Source organism: Paramormyrops kingsleyae, chromosome 22 (genome assembly GCF_048594095.1).
Source record: "Paramormyrops kingsleyae isolate MSU_618 chromosome 22, PKINGS_0.4, whole genome shotgun sequence".
In the NCBI taxonomy this organism is placed as follows: domain Eukaryota; kingdom Metazoa; phylum Chordata; class Actinopteri; order Osteoglossiformes; family Mormyridae; genus Paramormyrops; species Paramormyrops kingsleyae.
The window spans coordinates 13840364-13866874 of NC_132818.1; the positions used below are offsets into that span (position 1 = coordinate 13840364).

Consider the following 26511-nt stretch of genomic DNA (forward strand, 5'->3'; position numbering starts at 1 on the left):
GAACCAATATGGTGAAACAGGCCAGATCTTGCTCACATGTGGCTCCCGTCCGAATCTTGTCTAAAGCCAGGGCTTCCACATCGGGAAAACCTCTGGAGAGATGAGCATTAATGACCTCGGACAGGGGCCTTGAACCTGCAACCTCCCGTGACACATCAAATCAAATTTATTGTATATATTCCGACACACTCAAAACGGCAGGTAAAGTATCTTGATTATTCAATTGGAGGCGTGATCTGTCTGTTCACATTACGCTTCCTCTCAGACAGCCTGTCCCCTCACTCTGGGCACTTTGCCAGCGCTTTGAGCGAAACCTCTCTCTTTGAGGGTCTGAAGGTAACCTGTCAGCACCTTGTCGTCGTTTTAGTCAGCTGATCTGATCCGAGGGGAAAGTTGCACTATACAAACAAATACTGGTCAGTGTAATACATGCCAGAAGGCGGGCTTACCTTGCTTGGGGATGGCTGCAGACCCCACCTTCCTGGGCAGGGCATGGAGGCTCCAGTCCTCACTGCTGTCTCACCTTCTCCCTGACCCCCTCCTCTTCCCTGTTTCCTGTATCTGTCCTCTCACACTCCAGTGGAGTGCATCTGGGAAAAGGACACTTTCTCTGGTTCAGTGGAGGGGTGTGTGTGTGTGTGTGTGGGGGGAGGAGGGGGGGGTTGATAGCTAAAAATTGCAAAGTACTGTTTTCCCACTAGCCAGTGATTTATTTATGTTTTGGAGAATCTATCCCGCCTGCACTTACAGGCTTGTACACTCCCAAACTGCACTCTAACCACCATTTTCACCATGACGCACCATCACAGTGACAGCTAGCAGGACTGTGTAACTTCCTGCACTGGTCTGTGTCACCATCACTTTATGGCAGCGGTTCCCAAACTTTTTGGACCATGTACCACTTTGGATCAAGCTAAAGCAATCAAGTACCACAGTAGTAACAGTAACCTGAATACCCATGAATACACACACGCAGACACACACAGACGCCAACACACACAGACACACACAGACGCAGACACACACAGACACACACACACGCAGACACACACAGACGCCAACACACACAGACACACACAGACACACACACACGCAGACACACACAGACGCCAACACACACAGACACACACAGACGCAGACACACACACGCAGACACACACAGACGCCAACACACACAGACACACACAGACGCAGACACACACACGCAGACACACACAGACGCCAACACACACAGACACACACACGCAGACACACACAGAAGCCAACACACACAGACACACACAGACGCAGACACACACACGCAGACACACACAGACGCCAACACACACAGACACACACACACGCAGACACACACAGACGCCAACACACACAGACACACACAGACGCAGACACACACACGCAGACACACATACGCCGACACACACAGACACACACAGACGCAGACACACACACGCAGACACGCCCGGAGACACACACACACGCGCACAGACACAAGCACACACACTCACACACATACAAATGCATGCTTGCACACACACACTCCCAGGCATACACACAGGTCCACACACACACACACACTCACAAAAAATACAGCTATTTCACTTACTTACCACTTTCTATTTCACTGAGAGCGGTCAGCCTACTTTTGTGCTTGACCCAAAAACAATTAAGGAAATGTATTTTTTAGTGCAAGTAATTTTACACTGATTTAAAATTTCAATTCCTATCTTCTTCAATGCTCACAGCAAATTACCACGATCTTCCCACACAGCAGCTGGGGGCTGTGGTCTGTGGCCTCGATAGCCTTGCAGATCCTTTGCCAGATGCATTCTGCTCTCTAAGCCCCCCGGCTCTTGCTGAGTATTGGGACCCCACCTTCCACTCTCCATACTGCTTCAGGTGTCGGAAGGGGCCCCAGGGTTCACTTAACCAGGACAGGCAGGTTTATCAAGCCCTGTGTGAGCCGATGACTTTAAGCTGACCTCACTGAATAGCCGTGTGTCTGTACAGCCTGCAGTACACACCTTGCCCTGGAAAGTGAGACTGAAAATGGAGGAAGCTGTTGTTCTTGGCCTGCTGTACTTTGTGCAAGCTAATCCTGTAAATGTGTTGCGCTGGCTCCCTGCCGCGGACACCGACAGGCCCACCTGTTCATCTCCTGAGCCTTGATCCCCCCCCCTCTCCCAACAGGTTCGCCCCACTGCACCACGCCGCCCTCAACGGGAACCTGGAGCTCATCGCCTTGCTGCTGGAGTCCCAGGCTGCCGTGGACGTCCGCGACCAGAAAGGTGGCCTCTTTGTCCCTTACACATTTTCACCCACACGCATACACAGCGTTTCAAAGACACACACACAAGCTGACTGACACACCCCCCTGTACTCCCTGCAGGCATGCGACCGCTGCATTATGCTGCCTGGCAGGGTAAGTCGGAGCCTATCAGGATGCTGCTGAAGTCAGGCTCCTCAGTAAACGGGCAGTCGGATGAGGGCCAGATCCCCCTGCACCTGGCGGCACAGCACGGGCACTATGACGTGGTACGGGGCCTCCAAACACTGTAATGCACTATAAAAAGCTCACTGCATGTACCACTATCCATATTGCATAAACTACTATTCACACTGAATATTCTGCCATCCACACTGTAAAAAGCTCTATCCTCACTGCATATACCACTGTCCACACATTAAAAAGCTCTATTTTCATGGCATATACCTCTATCCTCTCTGTAAAAAGCTATCCTCAGAGAATTTACCACTATCCACACTGCAAAAAGCTCTATCATCACTGTACATACCACTATCCACATTGTAAAAAGCTCTATCTTCACTGCATATATGCATATGACTGTCCATACTGTAAGAATCTCAGTCTTCACTGCATATACCAGTAGCCACTTTGTAAGAAGGCCTAGGCTCACTACATGCAGACAGACTGTAAGCAACACTGGACTAACCTCACTTCCCAACGGCTACACTGGAAGCAGCTACAGCCTTACTGTAAGCACCATCAGCTACTCTGCCAGCAACTCCAGGCTCAGCGGATGTACTGAGGGAGGGAGATGGATCACTGAAGAGCAGGGAGAGCTTGCAGGGACTTGGGCCCGCAGGGACACAGGTGACACGTTTCACAGCCCAACTCAAGATGCAACTGCTTTTGTTAGAAAAAGAATGTCAGAAAAATGCTGACTGCAGTGGCAATGAGGAGAAAGTGCTGCTGCGTCTCTTTCCCTTCTGCATCTGTGGCGAAATGGCAGGGAATGCGGGCGTCTGGTCGATGGCTGGGATGTGGCCCACCTCCCCCACACGGCCTGAAGGGGGCACACAGCTGGTTAAGGGACGCCCCTCATACAGAGCCCTGATGGCACCCCTTGTGGGGAGGGAGGGGCATTACAGGTTTGCACTAACATCTGAGTTCTCTCCCCATACCCCCACCTCCTCAGTCGGAGATGCTGCTCCAGTACCAGTCTAACCCCTGCATTGTGGACAATGCTGGAAAGACCCCTTTGGACTTGGCCTGTGAATTCGGCAGGGTTGGGGTGAGTAAGTCTCACATCTCCACGTCCAGCAGTCTTCTGAAAGTCTCATTGGCCTGTGCTGGGACACAAAATCGTCCTACATGCGCCCCCTACAGGTCGTCCAGCTACTCCTCAACAGCAACATGTGCGCTGCCCTGCTGGAGCCCAAACCCGGCAACCCCACTGATCCCAATGGCACCAGCCCCCTGCACCTCGCCGCCAAGAACGGCCACATCGACATCATAAGGTCAGGGCTTACTCCGGGAGAACGGCGTCTTGGACCGCTTGAGCAGCAGCAGTGTTGGAGTCTTTAAGCATTAGAAGACAGGGATCTTTTTGGACTGACTTCTCTTGTCCTCCCATTATGCTGCAGTTCCTACCAGTACCAACAGGGGGCTACATCGGACGTTCTACAGCACAGAATAGCAAATCAGCTCATGCTTTGCGGTACCACAAAGTAATCAGTCAGTGTAAGAGAGAAAAAAAACGTATCTTTAGCCTCCGGGGCCTGGAGTGTTTAGTGGGAACATTCCAGTGCTGCTTGAAAGCTTGAGGCATCACAGATGGCAGAAGGGGAGGATATAACTTATCACACAGGCACAATGAAGGGCAGCTCTGCACACTCCCCATTCATGATAAGGACCCAGGGCAGCGGGCAGCTCACACCTCACAAACAGTGGGAATGCAGAGGTACCAGCTGTACACTATTACAGTGCCTCCCAGTGTCTCCCTGTGCAATGGCGTCACATCCAGTTCCATGACTGCTACTGCTAACTGTTGTTCGACTTGTAAGCTTTGGACTGCTGTTTAAATACACGTGTGTGTGGGTGTGCATTGTTGCTTTGGGTGCTGGCTACACCACACCTATTACCAAGCAGGCGTGAAATAAAAGTGTAGGATAGAGTTTAGTACATCGCCCCCTGCAGGAGCATGAGGGAAGTTATCCTTAAAGTACTAGTAACGAGGCATTCCGTAGTCGGGGTATGGAGTGCATGTGTGTAGATTTTAAGGATGTGCAAGTGTCATTAAGAGATATCTTAGGTCTCCTGCACTACTGCTCTGTACTTGAAATCGCTGTATGACAACTTGATGTAGACACCATTATGATTTATTAATTTAGCAGAGGTTTTATCCAAAGCTAAGTCAGTTAATCCATGAAGCAATCTGGGACTAAGGGTCTTGCTCAAGGGCCTAACAATGAAACCATGGTGCCGATCGTGGGATTCAAACTAACAACCTTCAGATCACAGGCACAGTGGCATACACTGCTCCCCCCCCTCCCCTCCCCTCCCCTCATTAGACATGACACCACAGAGTGACCAGATGGAGGGAAGCTCAAAGGACAGTACTTAACCTTAACTAACTTCGGACGGCCTGTATGGGTTAAAGCTGTGTTATGCCTCCACACACAGGCTGCTGATCCAGGCGGGCATCGACATCAACTGGCAGACCAAGTCAGGCACAGCCCTCCACGAGGCTGCCCTCTGTGGGAAGACGGAGGCAGTGCGCCTGCTGCTGGACGTGAGTTGCCATGGAAACAGTGTGGACGTGGGACTCGGAGTCATACCTCTGTGTCCATCTGCAAAACACTAGAAAAAGACTTTTAAAAAGTCATAAATGTCGGGCCAGGCTCTGTGTGTCCTGAACTGTCTTCCCTGTGTCCCCCACCCAGAGCGGCATCAACGCGGCAGTGAGGAACACCTACAGCCAGACAGCGCTGGACATTGTGCATCAGTTCACTGCCTCGCAGGCCAGCAAGGAGATTAAGCAGATGCTAAGAGGTTAGACTAGAAGAACTGTGCTGTTCGCAGCTGTGTTGGCCTATCCTGGTTTATCTCTGTGCCCAGTTTTGTTTCCCTGTATTGGCCTATCCTGGTTTATCCCTGTGCCCAGCTCAATTTCCCTGTGTTGGTGTATCATGGTTTATCTCTGTGTCCAGCTTTGTTTTACCCTGTTGGCCTATCCTGGTTTCTCTCTGTGCCCAGCTGTGTTTCCCTGTGTTGGCCTATCCTGGTTTCTCTCTGTGCTCAGCTGTGTTTCCTAGTGTTGGCCTGCCATGGTTTATTCCCGTGCCCAGCTCTATTTCCCTGTGTTGGTGTATCATGGTTTATCTCTCTGTCCAGCTCACTCTGTTGGCCTATCCTGGTTTCTCTCTGTGCCCAGCTGTGTTTCCCTGTGTCAGCCTATCCTGGTATATCTCTGTGCCTAGCTGTGTTTCCCTGTGTTTTCCCGTGCAGATGCCTCTACAGCCCTGCAGGTCAGGGCCCTGAAGGATTACTGCAACAATTATGACTTGACCAGCCTCAACATTAAGGCTGGTGACATCATCTCGGTGAGCGCTGGACAGGCTTCGTATCTGAGGTGGTCGACCCTTCATATCTGAAGTGGTCTGAGGTGGTCAGCTAAATATGACCAGAATCTGTAAAACCAGAAACCAGTTCATTCTGAACATGTGCATACAATTTTCTGGCTGCAGAGGGTGCTGTTGCCTTTTCATAATTTCACCACACAGCACAGTGAATTGAAATAATATTACCGTTGTAATTAACGAAGCTGCATTATTTTGCCCGAAGGTCCTTGAGCAGCACTCCGATGGCAGGTGGAAGGGCTGTATCCATGACAACCGCACAGGAAATGACAGAGTGGGCTACTTCCCCTCCAGCCTGGTGGAGGTGATCAGCAAGAGGGCAGGTGCGAGCTGGAACACATCGACCGGGCCGGATGCACCCTCTATCTCAGACAGACAAACACAGGGTGCGAGTTTTTCAAATAACACTGGATTCGGTTTGTATTTAAGGGTACATGGGTTTTCAGAGGTGTTTTTGTGCTGCTGTAGATTGGCGGTTTCTGGGTAGAGCGACTTTCACAAACAGCTTATAGCTCGTTGGGTCCAGAGCTCCAAGGTAATACTTAAGTACTTGTGCTTTGCTGTCGTGTGATTGGTCAACGGGCAGATTAGTCAGACCAAAGAGCCAATGAACAAATAGGGTGTCATGTCATTATACTACTTCCAATGAGTGGTGATGATTTAGAGCCATTTAGCGTGTGGGTAAGGTCAGGACTGGAGGGGCTGAACTGATCCTGAATCAGGTGGTTTGGGACTGTAGGAGGGGCTTTTGGATGCTTTTGGTATAGAGGTAAAGCATCTGTCAATACCTGGATGAATGCTCCCCCCCGGGAAGGTGGGGGAGCCAGTGAGGGTCTTTACATTATTAAGGGCCTTTAGTGGTCTCATTATTCCAACTACTACTTCAAGCCTTGGATGTGATGGTCATCCGCTGACTGTGCTGATACAGACTCAGGCTGTTCCCACATACATGGTCTTTTTCTATCTGCCTGGAGTGTCCTGATCAGTCAAAACGGACGAAGAAGTTCTGCTGACCTCAACCATGTGGTTTCATGGCAATTTCCTGCTGGACATGCTCTTTTTGAACAAAAAGAAAACGCAAAGCATTGCTTAGCACTGAACAGGACTTGCAGGTCTTTCAGCCTATCAAAAAAGAGAATGTGACAGACCAGGCTCCATATCAACAAGACACGCCTTGTTTTTGAACAAGAAAGAAACTGCAGCCCACCCACAGTTCCAGGCAGCTCTGGAAGTCATGTGACCACCTATTTGGAGAAATCGCCGCCTCTCAACTGTTTTCCTGCCCCCACATCACACCTGAGCTCCTACAGTGAACCAATGAGAATTTGTCAACACCCTCAAACCCTGATATGAGCCAATAGGGTCTTGTGCTCCTGAAGCTGTGGCCCGCCTCTCACATTCCTCTGATTCTTGTAGCAGAGCTTGCACTCTCTTATGTCCTATGCGAAGCATGCAGCACCCAGAGAGTGAGATAATGCCCAGACAAGGCCACCGGAGTTCCTGCCTTGTTTCTCCAAAGCCTGAGGGTATTTCAGCTGGGAGGCGGCAAGGATTTTTTGGCCTCCAGAGGCCGTCTGCGCCCCCCTTGTAGCCCCCTGCCAGCTCTCCTAAGTCTGTGGCCTGGTTTGCGTGTCCGTCTCTGGTCCGTCTGTCTGCACTGTATGGCCTCAGCCTCCGGAATCCCATGTTCATTCCCCCACCCTCTCACTGCTCTGCTCCATCTACATCTCCTGCCATTTATCCTGAATATCTGTTTTCCCAGCTGCACATCAACCGCTCCCTTCATGTAAGTGTCCCGACCTAAGGAAATCACTCCTACATCATTAACGTTGAAGGATCAGCATGATGCCGTTTCTCCGATTTCGAATCGACGAGCAGCCACTTACACCAGCACCTTCAGCACCTAAATTCATGCATGATATTTGCCGCCAGAATCAGTGAATCCTGACCAACTCTGGGGTCATATAAACAAACAAGCAATCAGGCCTACAGAGTCCCTCTCGCATGCACAGAGGCATTTGTTATGGATTCCTTAACACAGACCTTCTTACCTCAATAAAAAGAAAGACTAATGTCAGAGTCCCTCAGCAATATGCATGGTGGCTGTTACTTTGTACAGTATGCAAACCCCTCAGCTCACAGCTCCACCTACTGGTGTAACTGTGTATTTCACTAAAGCGGGACATGACCCGGTAGCCTTACTGTCACCTTACCGATGATCACACAGTCCCTCGGCCACGCTCGACCCTCCTGCCTCCCCCATGCAACCTCGTCCGCTAACCGTCCGGTATCCCCGCTTTCTGCAGGATGCACAGAAAGGGGTTCCTAACACCACCCCCCCCACCCCCCGGGACACAGAGAGATTCCAGGAGAAAAGCCACATTGCATCCATTTGCCTCCCAACCCATCTGTGGCATGAGACCCCCCCCCCCCCCAGACACATTTAACGACACCTACACTCCCACATATATAAATGTATACATTTAAATGTGGTCTTTTGCCTCCCCCAGTACTGAAAATACCCCAAATGAGCATCAGGACAAGGCATAAGGACGACCTAAATGGCCCCTTTGAGTTTCTTGGCTTTCTTTTTGTTAATCTTTGCCTCCTGTTGATGTCGGTCGGGCGGATTTAGTTTCTTTTTGTTGTTGTTCTGTTTTTTGCTTTCCTCCCTTAAAACCTCTTTCTTTTGTTGTCGTGTCTGTCGTTTCTGTCGTTGTCGTCGTCGTCGTCGTTGTGTTGTCGCACCCCAGGTTCATGGAACACAGTCATTTGTGCCCAACAGTATCAAAAGATACAGCTCTGTGGGCCCGTGTGCGGCGCCCCCGTGTGCGGCCTGCCCGCCGTGCTCAACGGGGACTCGTATCAGTATCATGCCCTGCCGCCGCCTCCACCGCCACCGCCAACACATTCCCATCAGCCCCTTTTCACTTCCTTTGGCTATAGCAGGTCCCAGAGCGCCCCGGGAGAGCCACACTCCGCACCAGGTACAGACACGGGCTCGGCTCCTGCCGCCGCTCTTTACTATTGTCATCATCCTTAGCATCACTGTCACTATCATTCCTGAAACTCGAAGGAGTGTTGTTGTTTCTACCCCGAGTACGGGATTGGAGCCGGCTTCCCCCGCCTTCTCAGTTTCGTCCAATTGGAAAGTCACACTTTAAACGTTTGAAAATATATTCCACTGGAGCTAAGAAACATTCCTTCAAGTTTTTTTTTGAAGATTAAGCTATCCTCTGCTACGTTAAAGTATTATTTAATAAAACAAAATTCAAAAGTAGCTTAAAGCGTATACCATTTATATATTATAGGCATGATATAGATATACTACAGTTACTGGATACCTGTATGTTTTCTGTGTGTATAGTGGGGTACATCCTGGTTTAGCCCATGTAAGTTTGCTCTGACTTGTCAAAAACAAGGGAGGCGGGTCGCCCCCTGCCCCCCGCCCCCCCACCGCGCCCTCCCCAGCCCATATTCCCTGCTCTAGTGATTGGAGGCTCCATACACACAGGATCTGGTTTGTTTTTCCGTGACAGCCCCGTTCTGTTGACTAAGGCACAGGTACAAAACTTTCCTGCTGTGTCCCGTTCATCCGCACCCCGTGCCCCCACCCCCCCCCCTCCCAGTAGGAGTCCTTTGTCCAAATACTTTCCCTACATGGAGCTCCCATAACCCGTCCAAACAGCACACACTGACAAACGTGTCCAAATTCGATGCCCTCGTCCTGCTCCTGTCGTCCTGTCTGTCATTCTGTCACTAGTCCCAGTGTCCCCTGTCCCCGTTATCTCCATCACCAACTTCACCATCATTACCATCTTCTACATACGTCCAGCCATCAGTCAACCTGCACTGCTCTAATTCCTGCCTCTAAAGATATAACTTCCTGTGGGAGCTTATCAGGATCTATTTTGAGGTGCTGTTTGGTCTATGCTGAAGAATAGTGTTTCAACTTCCTGTCAAAGGTGTGTTTAACAAGCTTGGGGATGCCTGACCGCAGAGAGGACTCACCACCGCTGACGTCAATTCGACAAGGTCGTCTGGTTTCTCACCAGTTTGTAGTCAGGCCGCGTTACACTGAATCCGCCTCTTTGACCTTTAGTTTTGACCAAAAAGCAGTGAAATTAAGCTGACAGGAAAAGCTTTAGAGCAGAATTTCCCGTCCCTCCTTTGGCTCCTCGTATTGTTCATGAGGTTTGACTCACCTCAACAATAAACTTGAATTTTTATAATCAAACGCCATACATGTCACTCAATGGTACAACAGCAGGCCTGCCCCTGCCGCCAGTGAACACTCAGTGACACGTGGGTTAAATGGCCTGCGCCAGAGGCACGGAATTGTGTCGGCATTTTGTACAGGCCTGAATTCAGGTCCAAAATCCAGTCACAAAATCCATTCTTGCCCCGAAGGTAAGGCTGTGGGTGCCGATCGTGTATTAGCACCGTATCCGTTGTGTGTTTCCGTGTCACCATTCCAGGCTGCCTTCAAACCATTCAACTGGGTGACAATGGCTTGAAAAGTCCTGGAAATCCTTAACTTATAAATATGATGTAATGCACTGCAATTCATACCTAAACCTTTACATATATATATGATCACATGTGTATTTATATAATGTATTTATGCATTATGGTATATACACATGGGTCATATATATATATATATCTATTATCTTTGATGTATATGTCTCAGCATATACATGTATATACACAGATGTGCACGATCCGAAAATCGATTTAAATGCACCTGCTCGTATATATATGTGTGTATGTGTTTGGGTATATACATATATATATATTCACATATATATGTGTGTATGTGTTTGGGTATATACGGTATATACATATATATATATTCACATATATATGTGTTGTATGTGGAAGTCACAGACTGTTCCAGAGGTCTGTACGTACCTGCTGCCAGGGTAACAACAATGCAGTAGCCAATCAGAAGCTCTTTCCCTCAGGGGGGAACCACCAATGGCAAACACACCTCCACAAACCACCCCCCACCCCACCACTGCCCCCCACCCCCAGTGCTGGCCTCAGATAGGGAGTTGTGGGAGATGGACCCTGGCCATCAACCCCCCCCCCCCCCCCCCAGCTGGTGCTGTTAATGCTGGTTTCTGTGTTGAAGGTTCCCGAGGCTCAGAGTCCAGCCCCCATGGCTCCCCCTCCCCCACCACCGGCCCTCAGGGCGGCATCGGCGAGGAGATCTGGGTGCTGCGCAAGCCCACCGCAGGTAACGGGCACCCCAGGCGCTGCCATCGCAAACAGCCATCTCCATGCCTGGGCCCAGCGAGGAATGAGATTGCACGCCCCCCAGACAACCCCCCCCCCCATTGCCCTGAGCCATTTCCAAGCCCCAGTGACCATAGGAACAGTACTCTGGCACCCTGGGAGTCTGCGACTGTGTGCTGTGTGCCCTCCCCCACCTCACTCACCTGTCTTCAGTACCTGTCACGTCCTCCTGGCGTTTAGTGTATCTTCCAGTGCATTACAGCCGCATGTCTCGCATGCCTGCCGCGCCCCGGGGGGCCCAGCTGCACTCCGGAGGCTAATTCGCACTCTGGCGGCCCATCCGCACTCCGGAGGTCCATCCGCACTCCAAGCGCCCTGACGCACCATCCCGCTGTTGTCTTTCAGCCGGGACAGGGGACCGCAGCAGTATGGGGAGCTCAGGCAGCGTGGCCAGCGGCCGGTCCTCGGGCAGCGGGCAGAGCGCAGGCAGCGGGAGCCACGCCCTGCATGCCCAGGCCGAGGGCGTCAAGGTCAGGATTGGGCTTCATGACCTCATGTGCGAAGGAAAGGAAAGATGTGATTTACACAAAACACAAGTAGCACAGTAGTGTGGAGGTAGCATATACAACCGGAAAGCCAGTCATAGCTAATGACCACAGCTGCTAACCCCTTCCACAAAACAACATGAACCCTCGGATGGAACCTTGAGTCATTAATAAAATGCTAATCATGCAACTGCTAAAAGGCTAAAGGATGCTAGCTAGAGATATCACAATGGTGCCAAGCAGAATCTGAAGAATGCTAATGCTAAAATGATTCACTTGGGGGGAAAAGAGCTGGCAAGAAAATCCAAAGCGGCCCTTAGCAAACTGGAAAAATGGCAATAGAATGCTAATTGTAAATGAATGTATGATGCTGATACTAAACTAATAGTCGTTTAACTCACAACAGGGCTTCAGACTCATAAAAGATTGCTAGTGCTAGAAATAAGAATGCTAATGCTAAGACGACTAATGCTGACTGGTGTTGCTAGCCAGCGAACACCTAAGGTACTGAGCAGACTGCAGAACTGGCTAAAGAATGCTAATGCTAAACAAACTGTAGTGAATAATATGCTGGTGTTTGTGCCACAGCTCTTGGCTACCGTGTTGTCTCAGTCCACCAAAGCTAAGGAGCACCTGCTGGAGCAGTCCAAATCGTTGGAGCAGTCCACAGGTAGAGTGGCTCATACCTCCACACGATGTTCCTCCCTTCCTCTCCCCTCGACCTTCCCCTCTCCATCGCAGCCCCTACGCCAGCAGCCTTACACCCTCAGAACAGCCGGTGATTTTTTTTCAACCTGTGAATGAAGATCCCTGTGGGGATGGACCCTGTTTTTTCTTTGGGAGGATACAGTGCACGGGTGCTATGGAGGAGGATGTCCACCGGGGGGCACCCTTGGACGTATATTTACATGTGACTCCCTTTCTGTGTTTGCGTTCCTCACTCGCAGCCCCGTCGTCACGCTCCCAGAGCTCGCCAAGCTGTCCGTACCACGAGCCGGCATACGGGGAGGCGGTGCCGCCGGCCCAGAGGAAGGGGGAGGTGCCATCTGAGGAGAAGGTAAGCTTGCCACGGCGAGCACGCTCCGAGTGCCACAGCGGCCCGCCGACGCCGTACGCCGTACGCCATGCTCCCCCGGTGCTTACCCTCCCAGCTGGCTGCATCCGTTCTGCGGATGTTTGGGTGCGAGCGCAAGACGGTGAGTGACGTTTGGGTCATGTGACCTTGGCGTGCTGCATGTGTGTATGACGGGGGGGGGGGGGGGGGGCGGGTAAACGCTCCAGTGCTTCGTCGGAGCGAATGGAGATAAAACTGAAGATGAAAGGTATTCCGATCGGGCATTTCAAAATATCGCGGGTTCAAAACATCCAAGTCCATGCATCCAGTCTGCTTTTTGGGGGCCTCGGGTGGAGGTGGGGGGGGGTGGCTTAACGCAGGTCGCGGGTCACAACACGCCAAGGCTGCATCTGCTTGCTCATTCTCAGCTCTGCCATCCGCCATTTTTGTTTACAACCGGCTGCGCGTCGGCATTGCTGCTCGTTGTCCATTTCGGGAGGGGAAACGGCAGCGTGGTGATGCCGGGTTCCCGCGCCGCCCAGGACAGAGTGGGGGCGGCCAGTTCGGCCCGCTGAAGGGCTGTAGCCGTTTTTGCAGGAAGCTTGACGCGGCCGTTCCGCCTCGTGGTCTGGAGAGCCGACTCAAAGCGCGTCCAAGACCAGCAGGATGTTCAATCAGACACGCCAGGTCACTAAGAGGAGGGCAGATTCTGCAGGCCTGGGCACATCTTGTACGGTTCTGCTTCCTGTTCAGAGGATGGGCTTGTCTTAGTCAGTTCGATGTCCAGATTGGTCTTGTTGGTCTTGATGCAGTATCTAGTTCGTAGCCAGAGCAAAGACCTGAAAACAAAGCGTGCGCTGATGTTTAGGACAGAACTTGCACACGTCAGACCTCTTCCTCCAACCTTCTCACATCTCAGTCCTGTTTTGGACTTTGCTGGCAGTCCTCTGAGTACAGGTGGTGCCTAGATCTGTGTGCAGCCATATGCTGTAGATGAGGATTTATGATACCTTCAATAGCATATGGTTTGTTTTGAGCATGCATTATAAATTCTCTGCAGTAGGTCGGTAATCACCTCCCTGACTCATAAAATAACCTCCAGGAGCTCCATGCTTTGGCCGGTGTTCCACACAGACGTAACAGACCACCACCCTTGAGGTGAAATCAGCGCAGAAAAGCAGGATTTTAAAACTGTGTACTGCCCCCTAGTGTCTTGGCATAGTCATGTTTGGTTGATGAGAAGATAAGCATACTGAGGCAGACTACTGGAGACCTGAGATGGGCCGCACGGTGATGCGGTGGTGGTCACAGCAAGCCCATGGGGGGCGCTCTTCCTGAGGCGTAACCATGACAGCCGGCTGCATGTCATGTCTTCTTTCCTAGAGCTCAGAGGCCGTTATCGAATGGCTGAGCACGTTTCAGCTTCAAGCCTACGGTCCAAACTTCATCAGCGAGGGCTATGACATGTCCACCATTAGCCGAATGACCCCCGAGGTAAGACCAGCCCAGGCCCCCAAACCCAACACGCATTCACTCCCTGCACCCAAACCATGGGGGTCTCACACCCCGAGCTCTGGGGTTACCCTCACCTCTCGCATACTGCGGGCCCACTGAACAAACTGCTCTGTATCGCTGAGGAGAAATTACTGGAAACTCCCCCGCATGGCATGCACCCTCGTACCTCCACCCTTCGCTGTCATGTGACCCAAGCTCCCTTCATGCAGTGAGCCCTTTCCTGGCCTGTCGCCATACCCAGCACCCACTGTCCTGAAACAGGTGGGTGTTCGTCCGGGTCTGGGTTATAGGTTATAGGTCACACTGGCCAGCATACTGCTCAGGTCAGGGACGCGCATCCTCAAAATGCAGCGTTTGGGAGGGTCAGCATGATGCTAGCAAGCGATTCTACCGATGACTAGAAAGACATCAGCCGGGTCACACTGACCGCGGAGCAGAGCCTGACTGTCTGGCTTCTCGTGGCGCTTTGTAAACGCTTTTTTTGTTGCTTATGGCTTGTTCTGCTTCTTCTTCCAATTTAATTTAGCCACCCATTCATCTCTCTCTTCAAATGCTCACCCGCTTTGCTAACCAAAGGCACACTTCTCAGCGGATGCGAGGGGGAAGGTGACATGCGACCAGCGGGGCACAGCAGCGCCCCCCTGTGTGTGTATGTGTGAGTGTGCGAGGAGAATGCCGTCTCTGAGGAAGTGGGGGTGTGATGTGTGCACCCTGCAGGACCTGGCCGCCATCGGCGTGAACAAAGCAGGCCACCGCAAGAAGATGACGTCGGAGATCAGCAAGCTTAGTGCCGCCGAGTGGCACCTGGACCAGAAGCCTGTGAGCACCCAGCGAGCACACCTACACGGGCACACGCACACCTACACGGGCACACGCACACCTACATTGGCACATGCACACCTACACGGGCACACGCACACCTACACGGGCACACGCACACATACACGGGCACACGCACACATACACGGGCACACGCACACCTACACGGGCACACGCACACCTACATTGGCACATGCACACCTACACGGGCACACGCACACCTACACGGGCACACGCACACATACACGGGCACACGCACACCTACACGGGCACACGCACACCTACATTGGCACATGCACACCTACACGGGCACACGCACACCTACACGGGCACACGCACACATACACGGGCACACGCACACATACACGGGCACACGCACACCTACATTGGCACACGCACACCTACACGGGCACACGCACACCTACACGGGCACACGCACACCTACACGGGCACACGCACACCTACATTGGCACATGCACACCTACACGGGCACACGCACACATACACGGGCACACGCACACATACACGGGCACACGCACACCTACACGGGCACACGCACACCTACATTGGCACATGCACACCTACACGGGCACACGCACACCTACACGGGCACACGCACACATACACGGGCACACGCACACCTACACGGGCACACGCACACCTACATTGGCACATGCACACCTACACGGGCACATGCACACCTACACGGGCACACGCACACCTACACGGGCACACGCACACATACACGGGCACACGCACACATTCACGGGCACATGCACACCTACATTGGCACATGCACACCTACACGAGCACAATTAGCTTGGCCTGCAGAGACTCCAGTTCAGTTTACCAAGCAATTAGAACCACCAGAAAAGAGTCACAAAGCGAAAAGGGTAAAAAGGTATACCAGACCAGCATTCAGTGAGTAGATGCCTTTAGGTCAGAGGTCACATCTGTCACCTGAGTGGGCAGCAGGCCAGAGAATCACATGACACAGAGAGTGAGATTCATACTGAAATCATCAATATGAGGGTCATGACAGGCCAAGACAGCACCGCTACACAGGTCAGGAACAGTGGTCTCAGTGGTCCGATTCTGTCCGTTTGGACTGCAGGCTGACCTGGCTGAGTGGCTTTCTATGATTGGCTTGGGCCAGTACTACCAGGTCCTGGTAAACAACGGCTACGAGAGCATCGACTTCATCACCGACATCACCTGGGAGGACCTGCAGGAGATTGGTATCACCAAGCTAGGTATGGCAGGGACCCCCAAGCAAGGCCACATACCTTGGCTTAAGGTACGCGGCTTGTCTCACCATGATCCGGAGCTGTGTGCCAGCTCTTTATGTTTGTCTCCCTGCTCCAGGCCACCAGAAGAAGTTGATGCTGGCCGTGAGGAAGCTGGCTGAGTTCCAGAAGTCCTCAGAAGGCCGCAAGAGGAAGGGGCCACAGTCCGTGGAGGTGGTGTCCATCCAGAGTCCCCCCCACGACGGTGTCGTTGTCACGTCACCCAAACTGAGCACTTTCCAGGACAGCGAGCTGAGCGGCGAGCTCCAGGCCGCATTGGCCCGTACCGGCGAGCGCCAGCAGAGTACCGAGGCCAAGCCGCGAACGCGCCCTGCCCCCAACAGCGGGCCGGCCAAGAGCAGGGAGCCGGAGGAGGGGAGCGGCGCCCCCCCAAGGAAAGAGGCGCGGGCAGCACGCCAGAGCAGGGGCAACGTGCCACCAGCGCTATCAAAATCAAGGCAGTCTTACCAATCGGGAGGTGGGTCCACATGCACGCCCCCACAGACCCCAACAAAGACCAAGCCCTCCCCCCAGCAGACTACTGGCCCTGCACAGGCCAAGGTGAAGGGGGCCACACCCAGCGGGGGTGCTGCTGAGCAGACAACCACTGCCCCCAGTCTGCCCCAGTCGCCTAAGCAGAAGACTCATGTCCACAAAGACCCCCGAGACGGGGTGGCCGCTCCACCTCCCAGCCCGACCCCTGGGCCCGTGCCTGTCGCTGTGCCCACGCTGTGCCTCCCCCCGGGGGAGGAGCCGGAGGTGGGGGAGGGGCGGGGCCAGTCGCAGAAGCGGGCACACACCCTGAGCCGGCACGTTGCAAAGGATGGTGAGGAGCCAGGGGCCACAACTGTGGCCACTACTCCCCGGGCCAGCGCCACCCTGGGCCCCGCGGACAAGAACACTAACCGTGGCCACTCATTCGCCCGGCCCCGAAAGAAGGGGCCACCGCCACCCCCGCCCAAGCGCTCTAGCTCAGCCATCTCCAGCCCCATCCAGCCTGATGATGCCAAGGAGCCCCCTAGTGCAGGGCTGCTGGATGTGGGCTATCGGCCACAGCGGCGGGCCAGCGACCTCGGTGCCGCTGTGGACACGGGCAGCGCTGGCAGCGTCAGGAGCATCGCTGCCATGTTGGAGATGTCCTCCATCGGGGGTGGGCCCAAGGCCCTGCAGAAGTCACCAGGGGGGCAGCATCACCTGCAGGTATAGCTCACTATGTCCCCAAAGAAACATACCTACATGCAGCCATAAGACACAGAGCTCCAATGCCCTCTACTGGTCAGGTATGGCAGAGTACTGATTTTGACTCTCCCTTCCATAGGTTAATGCAGAGCATGGGCAAATGATGGGGGCCCCAGTTGGCGGGAAGCCACGTGATGCCATTGGGCTGGACGGCGAGGTGGTGAACCGGCGCCGGACCATCAGTGGGCCCGTCACGGAGCTCGTAGCCGCAGCACGACGAGAGCGGGGTCCCCGGGAACCAGAACCAAAAGTCGGGGCACATCCAGGACCGTTAGGCCGACTGGAGGAACCTTCGCTCCAGGGTCCAGCGGGCAACATGCACGTCATGGTGAAACAGCACCCCCGTCAGGCCAAAGGCGAGGATGACGGCCTCCCTGCTGGTTCGTGCATCGTGCCACTGGAGGAGGCTTCCCAGGAGGAAGCCACAAGCACCCTGAAGAGGAGGTCCCGTTCCAAGCTGCAAGCCGACGGGGTCCGCTTCCACCTGACCGAGTCCAGCACCGTCAAGCGACGGCCGAAGAGTCGGGACAAGGACTCAGAGGAGGAGGTGCCGGACAGCCTGGTGCCGGCCTCCTGCCAGAACGGGACGCAGTGGGTCCAGGAGCACAGTGACGGCGTCCCCCGCAGAGACAGCAGGGACAACCTCCTCCCTCCAGGACCCGAGGGCCCTAGGCCTCCCAAGCCACCGGTGTCCCCTAAGCCCGTCCTGGCTCAGCACATGAAAAAAATGGGACCTTCAGGACCCACTTCAAAGAGGGTGCCCCTCCCTGGACCCGGAAGCCCAGGAAGCCCAGGTGCCAGTCCCGTTCTGTGGGGAAGCATGGCTGACAGTGTGGTGGAGGCTCAGTCAGGCACAGAGTTGGTGGGCAATGTGATGGTGTTTGTGATGATGTTTACAGTGTTCTGATTGTGTTTTACTGTCCCCCCCCCCCCAACAGAGGTAAAGCGAGTGCCACCGCCCGTGTCGCCAAAGCCCGCTCCCCCCCCCACAGCACCCAAGCCCACTAAGGTGCAGATCATCCCACATCCCATCGGTGTGGGCCCTGCCCCCTCCCCCGCCTCCACACCACCTCCTGCATCCACTCCTACACTCACACAGGGCAGGATTGCCGGCACGCCCCCATCCGGGGGTCCCCCCACCCCACAGAGCCCACAGACAACACAGGCCCTGGTCCTCTCCCCTGCCCCAACTCCCACGCCACCTCCCCCAGTGAAGCCCCCACGCTCCTCCATCGGTGGGGCGTCCATTGACAGCGGAGGTGGGGTGGAGGCGGCGCAGCAGCGGCTGGAAGAGACCAGCGCCTCCCTGGCTGCAGCCCTGCAGGCCGTGGAGGAGAAGATCAGGCAGGAGGAGAAGATCAGGCTAGAGGATGGAAGCAGGGAGTGAGTGATGATCGGACACAGACACACTGGCATAGACACACAGACACACACAGATACAGTGATACAGACACACCGACACAGACGCACACACACACAGACTCACTCTCCAAAGCGACCTAATTGTTAACATAGAAGGTGCAATTAGCTAAATTAGGGGTATAATCAGATTAATGGTGCAACTGGCTGCTCAGATGTAAATGACTCCAGGACACGACTGACTCACAGATTTGCACAATGTCAGCGCTAATCCCAGCACTAACATCAATGCTAAAACCAGTACTAACATTGGTGCTAACTCAGTATTAACAGCAATGCTAATATCAACACTAACATCAATGCTAATCTCAATACTGATCCATACTCGAGTCGTACGTTTTCCATTGTAAATTATGCAAGCCATACCTGACCCATACCTGCGCTGACATGGCCCTGCTTACTAGCAGGGGTGAAAGCATGATTAAACTGAATTGATTGCGTCACCACCATCTGATTGGTCGAGATGCATGGTGATACCGGTGATCTGTGCAGGGATTATCTGATGGAAAAAAGGGCATATTTTAAATATGATTCATTATTAGTAGTATCACACATCGCGATATACTGATACATTTCTGATCATTTTCAGCATCCTACTTAAAATGTACTAGAGAACACTTAAATGGAGTAGATTCATAATTCAAATTTACATAAGCTAATGCTAATTCTGCTAGCGTTTGATGCTAACATAACCAGGGTTGCCAACTCTCATGCATCTGGTATGACACCCTCCACTCATGCCACTATTTACAAGGTAATAAAAACTGTTACATACATGTAAATGTGTGTGCAGACTTGTCTCAAACTGATAATCTCACTCAAGCCAGCTGACTGAAGTTGGCAACCCCACATAAGGTGATTCTCACAGACTTGCAAATGCAAATGGAAATTAGCAGATAGTAAATAAGCGTCTCTTCAGCCTTAACTGAGCTGACCCTTCTGCAGTGGAAAATTAAAGTGAGGTGGAACGGCACTGTAACTAGTGTCTCTTTGCTGGGTCCTGTATGCTGGTGGAAAAGCGCCGTAACACTGATGCCACTGCCAGTACTGACACTGATGCTAATGCCTGTACTAACATTGATGTTAATGTCTGTACTAACACTGATGCTAATGCAAGTACTAATATTGATGCTAATGCCCATACTAACATTAATGCTAATGCCAATACTAACACTGATGCTAATGCATGTACTAACACTAATGCTAATAAATGTACTAACATTGATGCTAATGCCAGTACTAACATTGATGTTAATGTCTGTACTAACACTGATGCTAATGCCCATATTAATATTGATGCTAATGCCCGTACTAACATTAATGCCAATGCCTATACTAACACTGATGCTAATGCATGTACTAACACTAATGCTAATAAATGTACTAACATTGATGCTAATGCCAGTACTAACATTGATGTTAATGTCTGTACTAACACTGAAGCTAATGTCTGTACTAACACTGATGCTAATGCAAGTACTAATATTGATGCTAATTCCCATACTAAGATTAATGCTAATGCCCATACTAACACTGATGCTAATGCCCATATTAATATTGATGCTAATGCCCGTACTAACATTAATGCCAATGCCTATACTAACACTGATGCTAATGCCAGTACTAATATTGATGCTAATACCTGTACTAATACTGATGCTAATGCCAGTACTAATATTGATGCTAATACCTGTACTAACACTGATGCTAATGCCAGTACTAATATTGATGCTAATACCTGTACTAACACTGATGCTAATGCCAGTACTAATATTGATGCTAATACCTGTACTAACACTGATGCTAATGCCAGTACTAACACTGATGCTAATACCTGTACTAATACTGATGCTAATGCCAGTACTAATATTGATGCTAATGCCCATACTAACATTAATGCTAATGCCCATACTAACACTGATGCTAATGCCCATACTAACACTGATGCTAATGCCCATATTAATATTGATGCTAATACCTGTACTAACACTGATGCTAATGCCAGTACTAATATTGATGCTAATACCTGTACTAACACTGATGCTAATGCCAGTACTAACACTGATGCTAATACCTGTACTAACACTGATGCTAATACCTGTACTAATACTGATGCTAATGCCAGTACTAATATTGATGCTAATGCCCATATTAATATTGATGCTAATGCCCGTACTAACATTAATGCCAATGCCTATACTAACACTGATGCTAATGCCCATATTAATATTGATGCTAATGCCCGTACTAACATTAATGCCAATGCCTATACTAACACTGATGCTAATGCCAGTACTAACACTGATGCTAATACCTGTACTAACACTGATGCTAATGCCAGTACTAACATTGATGCTAATACCTGTACTAACACTGATGCTAATGCCAGTACTAATATTAATGCTAATGCCAGTACTAACACTGATGCTAACGCCCGTACTAACAGTACTACTAATACCCATTGTTTGCCTCAAATGAAGAACCTCCCACCCATGTGACTCTGGCCACAGTGAGAATGAGCTCCGCCAGCTCTCAGCTGTGAGGACACGCAGCGGTAAATCAACAGTAAACTGACGGTAACCCGGCTACCCTGTTTCCCGGCAGCACGGTGGCTGAGGAAAAGAGCACGGTGAGCATCCTGGACGACATCGGCAGCATGTTCGATGAGCTGGCCGACCAGCTGGACGCCATGCTGGAGTGAAGGCCGTCACCGGGGGCAACCCCGGCACCACCCTCAGGGCTCCCGTGAGGCACAGGAGAACCCCCCCCCCCACACACTCCCGCCCCACCACCCACCCACAGGTCTCCTCTGCCATCTGCCCTCCAAAAGCCCCCTTCACCTTTCACCTTCCAGTCCATCTCCAAACTCTCCCCATTTTCTCTTCTTCTCCTGTCGCCTGCCTCACCCTATCCAACCCCCCCTTCCCCAATTTATCTCACTGCTTTCCCAGGAGTTAACAAATCTGGCCTCTTTCTTCCTGTCAATTTGCACAAACAATCCAGTCAATCCATTTATATAACCCGCTCGCCCCCCCCGCCTCCACCCCCACCCCAAAGGAATTACCTCAGGATAGGGTCTGAGGCCTCGAAGGCAGCACAGTGGAGGGGAAGCAGAGAGGGAAATTTCCAGAACAAATCTTAACTTTTTCTTCGTCTTTCTGTCTCTGTTGGAATATTCTGGCAAATGTATAAACAAATAATGCTACAGTACAAAAAAGATTAAAAAAATAATGCTATGTGTGCATTGTAAGCATGAAGAGAGGAGTTTATATCTTAAGATAAAAAAAGTCATGCATTAGTTGGTACAGTAATAGATATATAAATATATACAAATACTATTTTTATTTGACTGTTTTTTGCCTAAATGGTACAAGTGTGCAGAAATGTGGATTTTTATATATAACCAGACTGGGCTGCAAGAGCAGTTTCTGTGATGTTATGGACTTTGAAGATACATCGGCCATTTTGATTTCAGTAGTCATATATATATATATATATATATATATATATATATATATATATATATATATATATATATATATATATTTCTTTTTTGAATGATGTGGGCTTCCATGCAATTGCATGTTCAGCTTCCATGACACTTGTGCAGGGTGTCAGAGTCTACCTGGATTCCAGCCCCATGTGCATTTCTGTATATCAAGGATGGGGGAAAGGGGCTGAAATGTAAGCACAGTCTCCCAAACGCCCAGATGGCCCTCATAACCAGTCAGGAAACTCCCAGCTGGCCCCTTTAACCATCCGGGAAATTCCCAGCCTCCCCGTGAACATACTAGGAGACGCCCTGCTAGCTCTCTGGACAGCCACCTGGCCCTGACCGCTGTCACCTGACAGCTGGCCCACTCAGGCATCCTCCAAACATCCGACTGGCCCTGTCAGCTGACCTGTACTCCGCTGGCTCTGCTCTATCTCAGGTGGCCTCACCTGTCAAGTCAAGCCTGCAGTCATTTCCTGCAGCAAAAGCGTCATTTTGCGGAGGACGTTATCCATACCCAGATTGCAATCGCGTGGCCTCCCGGACAAGCACAAGCACCTCTCCACCATTCCACCATCATCTGGCAAGGAGGGATTCTGGGAGATGGCGGTCTTAGCACAAGATGCACTGGATCCCAATCCAGCAGCTGTTCCTACAGGGCTGATAAAGGGCACGTCTGGGCCCATGGCAATCAGCTCAGTGTGTCATGGAGATGGCGTACGTATGTGTGCGCGCGTGTGTGTGCATGTCTGTAAATGTGTGGACGTGTGCGTGTGCACTGTTTATAGTTACAGCACTTCATGGTTTAACATTGTCAGTTTTCTATATCTGAAGTATGATACGAATTAGCCCGATGCGCTCCTGGCGTTTCACGCAAGCCGTTTGCGCTCGACCTGCTCCTGAGAAGCCCAGCACCCCCCTGTCCTTGCCTCGGCCCAACCCAGCCACTCCGACTCGGACAGCGCAGGCTGTGGGCCTCAGCTCACCGACACGCAGGCCTTGCCGGGCGTCTCCGCTACCGTCGGTCCGCCAACTGCCGCCACGATCAGCGATTCTGCAATAACCGTGTCTCCAACGTTGCCATGACAATCCTTAACATCATCACCAATGAGGAGGTGCCTCTTTTTGGGGGGGGGGGGGGGGGTTGTGTTGAGGTGAGAGTTAAGGCACAGACTGACAGGGAGCCATGTGAAGCCAGGGACCTCGGCCATCCGGACAGACCTGGTCAGTGTCCACATCGTCTTCTGCTGCCCCCATATCACACATAACTCTGTAGATAGCTGAAAAAAGGCATATTAAAAGTGATGTTTAATTTATTAAAAATAAGTATAAATAAAGTATTTAATGATAACTATCCGGAAAGGTTGTTCAAGTCGAATGCTGTAACACAGAGAAATGAACTGTAATTTATTTCCAATTCATGTTCCTGAAACGTCAATGTCATTTTGTATGTATTTTTCTTTTCTTTTTCTACCGGAGCTTTTGTGCCGTTGTATGTCTCGCATTGCATGAGTCCTCATGGAAACTTTGTACTTTCTGCAATGTCGTTCGGTTTTTTATATATATCGACGGAGTACATATGTGCCTTGCTTTATTTCTGTTTGTTCTGCTCACGTGAGGCTTCCCTCACGTCGAACGTGACGTCTGTTACTGAGAACCGTGTTTCGAAAAAATGGAAAAAAAACAGGCATCGTGCGAGACAGCCGTGCTCACAAGCACCACGGCGCTGCCCCCCCCCCTTGCCGACCCGCCCACCAAAAAGGCTGAGGTCCTCTCCTCCGCAGCTATGCATTCAGACGCCGTGGTGCAGTGCCGCCGCACGTAACTGTGTGTCTCCGTGTCGGCGTGCGAACTTCGACTCCTTTTCTAAAATGAGAAGTTTCCTAGTTGTCGCTTTTATGATTATCCTTCATGTCCTAGATGGAAAACTCAAATGATGCTAAGTAAATACATTTTAGAGCAAAATACTCCATTTAAAAGCAGAAAAAGGTTTATTTTTTATCCTGCACATGCGGAGAGGGATGAGGCGGCGGCGCCGGTCCTGGGGAGTCGCAGCGGGTCTGGCCTGCATGTTTTCGCGACCTTCCACCATCAAACTGTACGATACCTGCTGCCACGGCAACCTGTGTCCTTGCGGTGTGACTGCATCTACAGCCAGCTGCTCTAAATAAATGTAACATAGAAACTCGGGGATCTGGCTGGCTTGCGTGGTGTCTTACTGGCATCGGGGGTGACGTCCAGAAACGGCTCACGGTGGGAATTTGGGGGCCCCGAGGAGGTTTATAAACCATATCCCTTTCGGCTTAAAAAAACGGTTGAAATGTCGATGCATTGATGTGGTGGCATGGAGGATACACAGGCCTGATCGAGATTCTGGTAAAGCGACCTCCTTCTACAGCAGTATGTTACACTGAGCCAAACTGCCGCCCCCCACAGGCCAGTGTTGGCACTGTCAGTCACTGACCCTGTACTCATCGCATCACACGCACAGATGGCCCCGCGGCTGCAGTCCAGCCTGCGTATCTGTCCCCCTGATGGTCCTCTCAGAAGCAGAGTTTCCTGCGATTCAGCCCATTCAGCCTGTGCTCCCACGAGCGTAAGTGGTAACAGACATGGCTTTTAGGACTAGAGAAACAAGCCACCGCCCTGACATGGACAGAACATCATGACGTTCCCCTGGTAGCCCCTGGAGCTCTGGGTGCGAAACCAGCTCCTTCAAAGGGCAATTTTAGATGTAGCCGCATACATACATTTACAACAGGATGAGGGACACTGAGGATGGGGACAGGATGAGGGACACTGTGAGGATAGGGACAGGATGAGGGACACTGTGAGGATGGGGACAGGATGAGGGACACTGTGAGGATAGGGACAGGATGAGGGACACTGAGGATAGGGACAGGATGAGGGACACTGTGAGGATAGGGACAGGATGAAGGGCACTGTGAGGATAGGGACAGGATGAAGGACATCATGTGATAATGGGGACAGGATGAGGGACACTGTGAGGATAGGGACAGGATGAGGGACACTGTGAGGATGGGGACAGGAAGAAGGACATCATGTGAGAATGGGGACAGGATGAGGGACACTGTGAGGATAGGGACAGGATGAGGGACAAATGTGAGGAGAGGGACAGGATGAGGGACACTGTGAGGATAGGGACAGGATGAGGGACACTGTGAGGATGGGGACAATGTCTGCTACGTTTACTATCATCATACTTGTCATAATCAAAAAGAGATTTTTTTGGTAGTAATTTTATCAGATAAATTCTGCCAGAGCAGGTGAGTCTTATGGGGCTCGGGACCATGCCGGCATGGCACACGATGCGTGGCGGTAAGAGTGCCAGAATAAACATCGCCCCCTGAGGCGTGCAACACATGTACACACTCCAGAAAGCGGATGTTCCGGAACGAAAGGACACACACACACAAACACACACACGCATACTGCTGGATCACATGCTCTTAGACTGAGAGGAAAAAAACAACAACAAACAGCACAGCTAGAGACCATCGATGACATCATACCACTGGAGGCAGCCAGGGCTCCGCCTACAGAGCAGCTGAGGAGAAGAGAAGGGACCGGGCACAGGAACTGACCAGTCACAGGGACCATGCAGCCAATAGGAGCATAGCTCTGGCTGCCTGGAGATCTGCCTCCCTCCATCTTCAAAAGGCATCTCTTTCTCCCTCTGTAGGGAATCTGGGACATTTAAATGTTTCCCAGAAGATGAAAGCCTTAAAGTGGTAATGAGATAAAGGAAATGTGTTTTTCCTGGAAAACAAAAAAAAAACAAAAAGAAGGCTTACCATCAAAGGCAAACTGGAGAGAAACCATAAACCATATGTTGACATATTTTTTTGCTCAGCACAGATGAGCCAGGGGTAGTAGCAGAGCTTGTGACCTCTGACCTTCATGGTCTGCTAGGAGCTGCTCTAGAGATGGTTCTATGAGGCAACTAGCCACAACAACCTCAGCTCACGCACACATGCATGCGCACACGCATGCACA

The 26511-nt window shown here is 51.4% G+C and overlaps 1 protein-coding gene across 8 annotated transcripts in view; it reads left to right on the forward strand.

Moving 5' to 3' along the window:
* Positions 1-22336, forward strand: part of LOC111849196 (caskin-1-like) — a 52455-nt gene extending 30119 nt beyond the window's left edge. The window contains exons 3-22 of one of the 8 annotated variants that reach the window (XM_023821867.2): positions 2191-2288; positions 2390-2535; positions 3441-3536; positions 3632-3762; positions 4928-5036; positions 5188-5296; positions 5753-5847; positions 6089-6269; positions 8637-8870; positions 11021-11125; positions 11530-11654; positions 12258-12339; positions 12617-12726; positions 14107-14217; positions 14956-15057; positions 16172-16310; positions 16423-17543; positions 17662-18376; positions 18521-18965; positions 21606-22336. In XM_023821867.2, coding sequence (XP_023677635.2) covers positions 2191-2288; positions 2390-2535; positions 3441-3536; positions 3632-3762; positions 4928-5036; positions 5188-5296; positions 5753-5847; positions 6089-6269; positions 8637-8870; positions 11021-11125; positions 11530-11654; positions 12258-12339; positions 12617-12726; positions 14107-14217; positions 14956-15057; positions 16172-16310; positions 16423-17543; positions 17662-18376; positions 18521-18965; positions 21606-21702 — 4351 coding nt within the window. In that variant the 3' untranslated portion in view covers positions 21703-22336. The remainder of the gene's footprint in view (positions 1-2190; positions 2289-2389; positions 2536-3440; positions 3537-3631; positions 3763-4927; positions 5037-5187; positions 5297-5752; positions 5848-6088; positions 6270-8636; positions 8871-11020; positions 11126-11529; positions 11655-12257; positions 12340-12616; positions 12727-14106; positions 14218-14955; positions 15058-16171; positions 16311-16422; positions 17544-17661; positions 18377-18520; positions 18966-21605) is intronic. The other 7 variants (XM_023821868.2, XM_023821870.2, XM_023821869.2 and 4 more) reach the window with 7 other exon arrangements.
* Positions 22337-26511: the final 4175 nt, after the last annotated feature.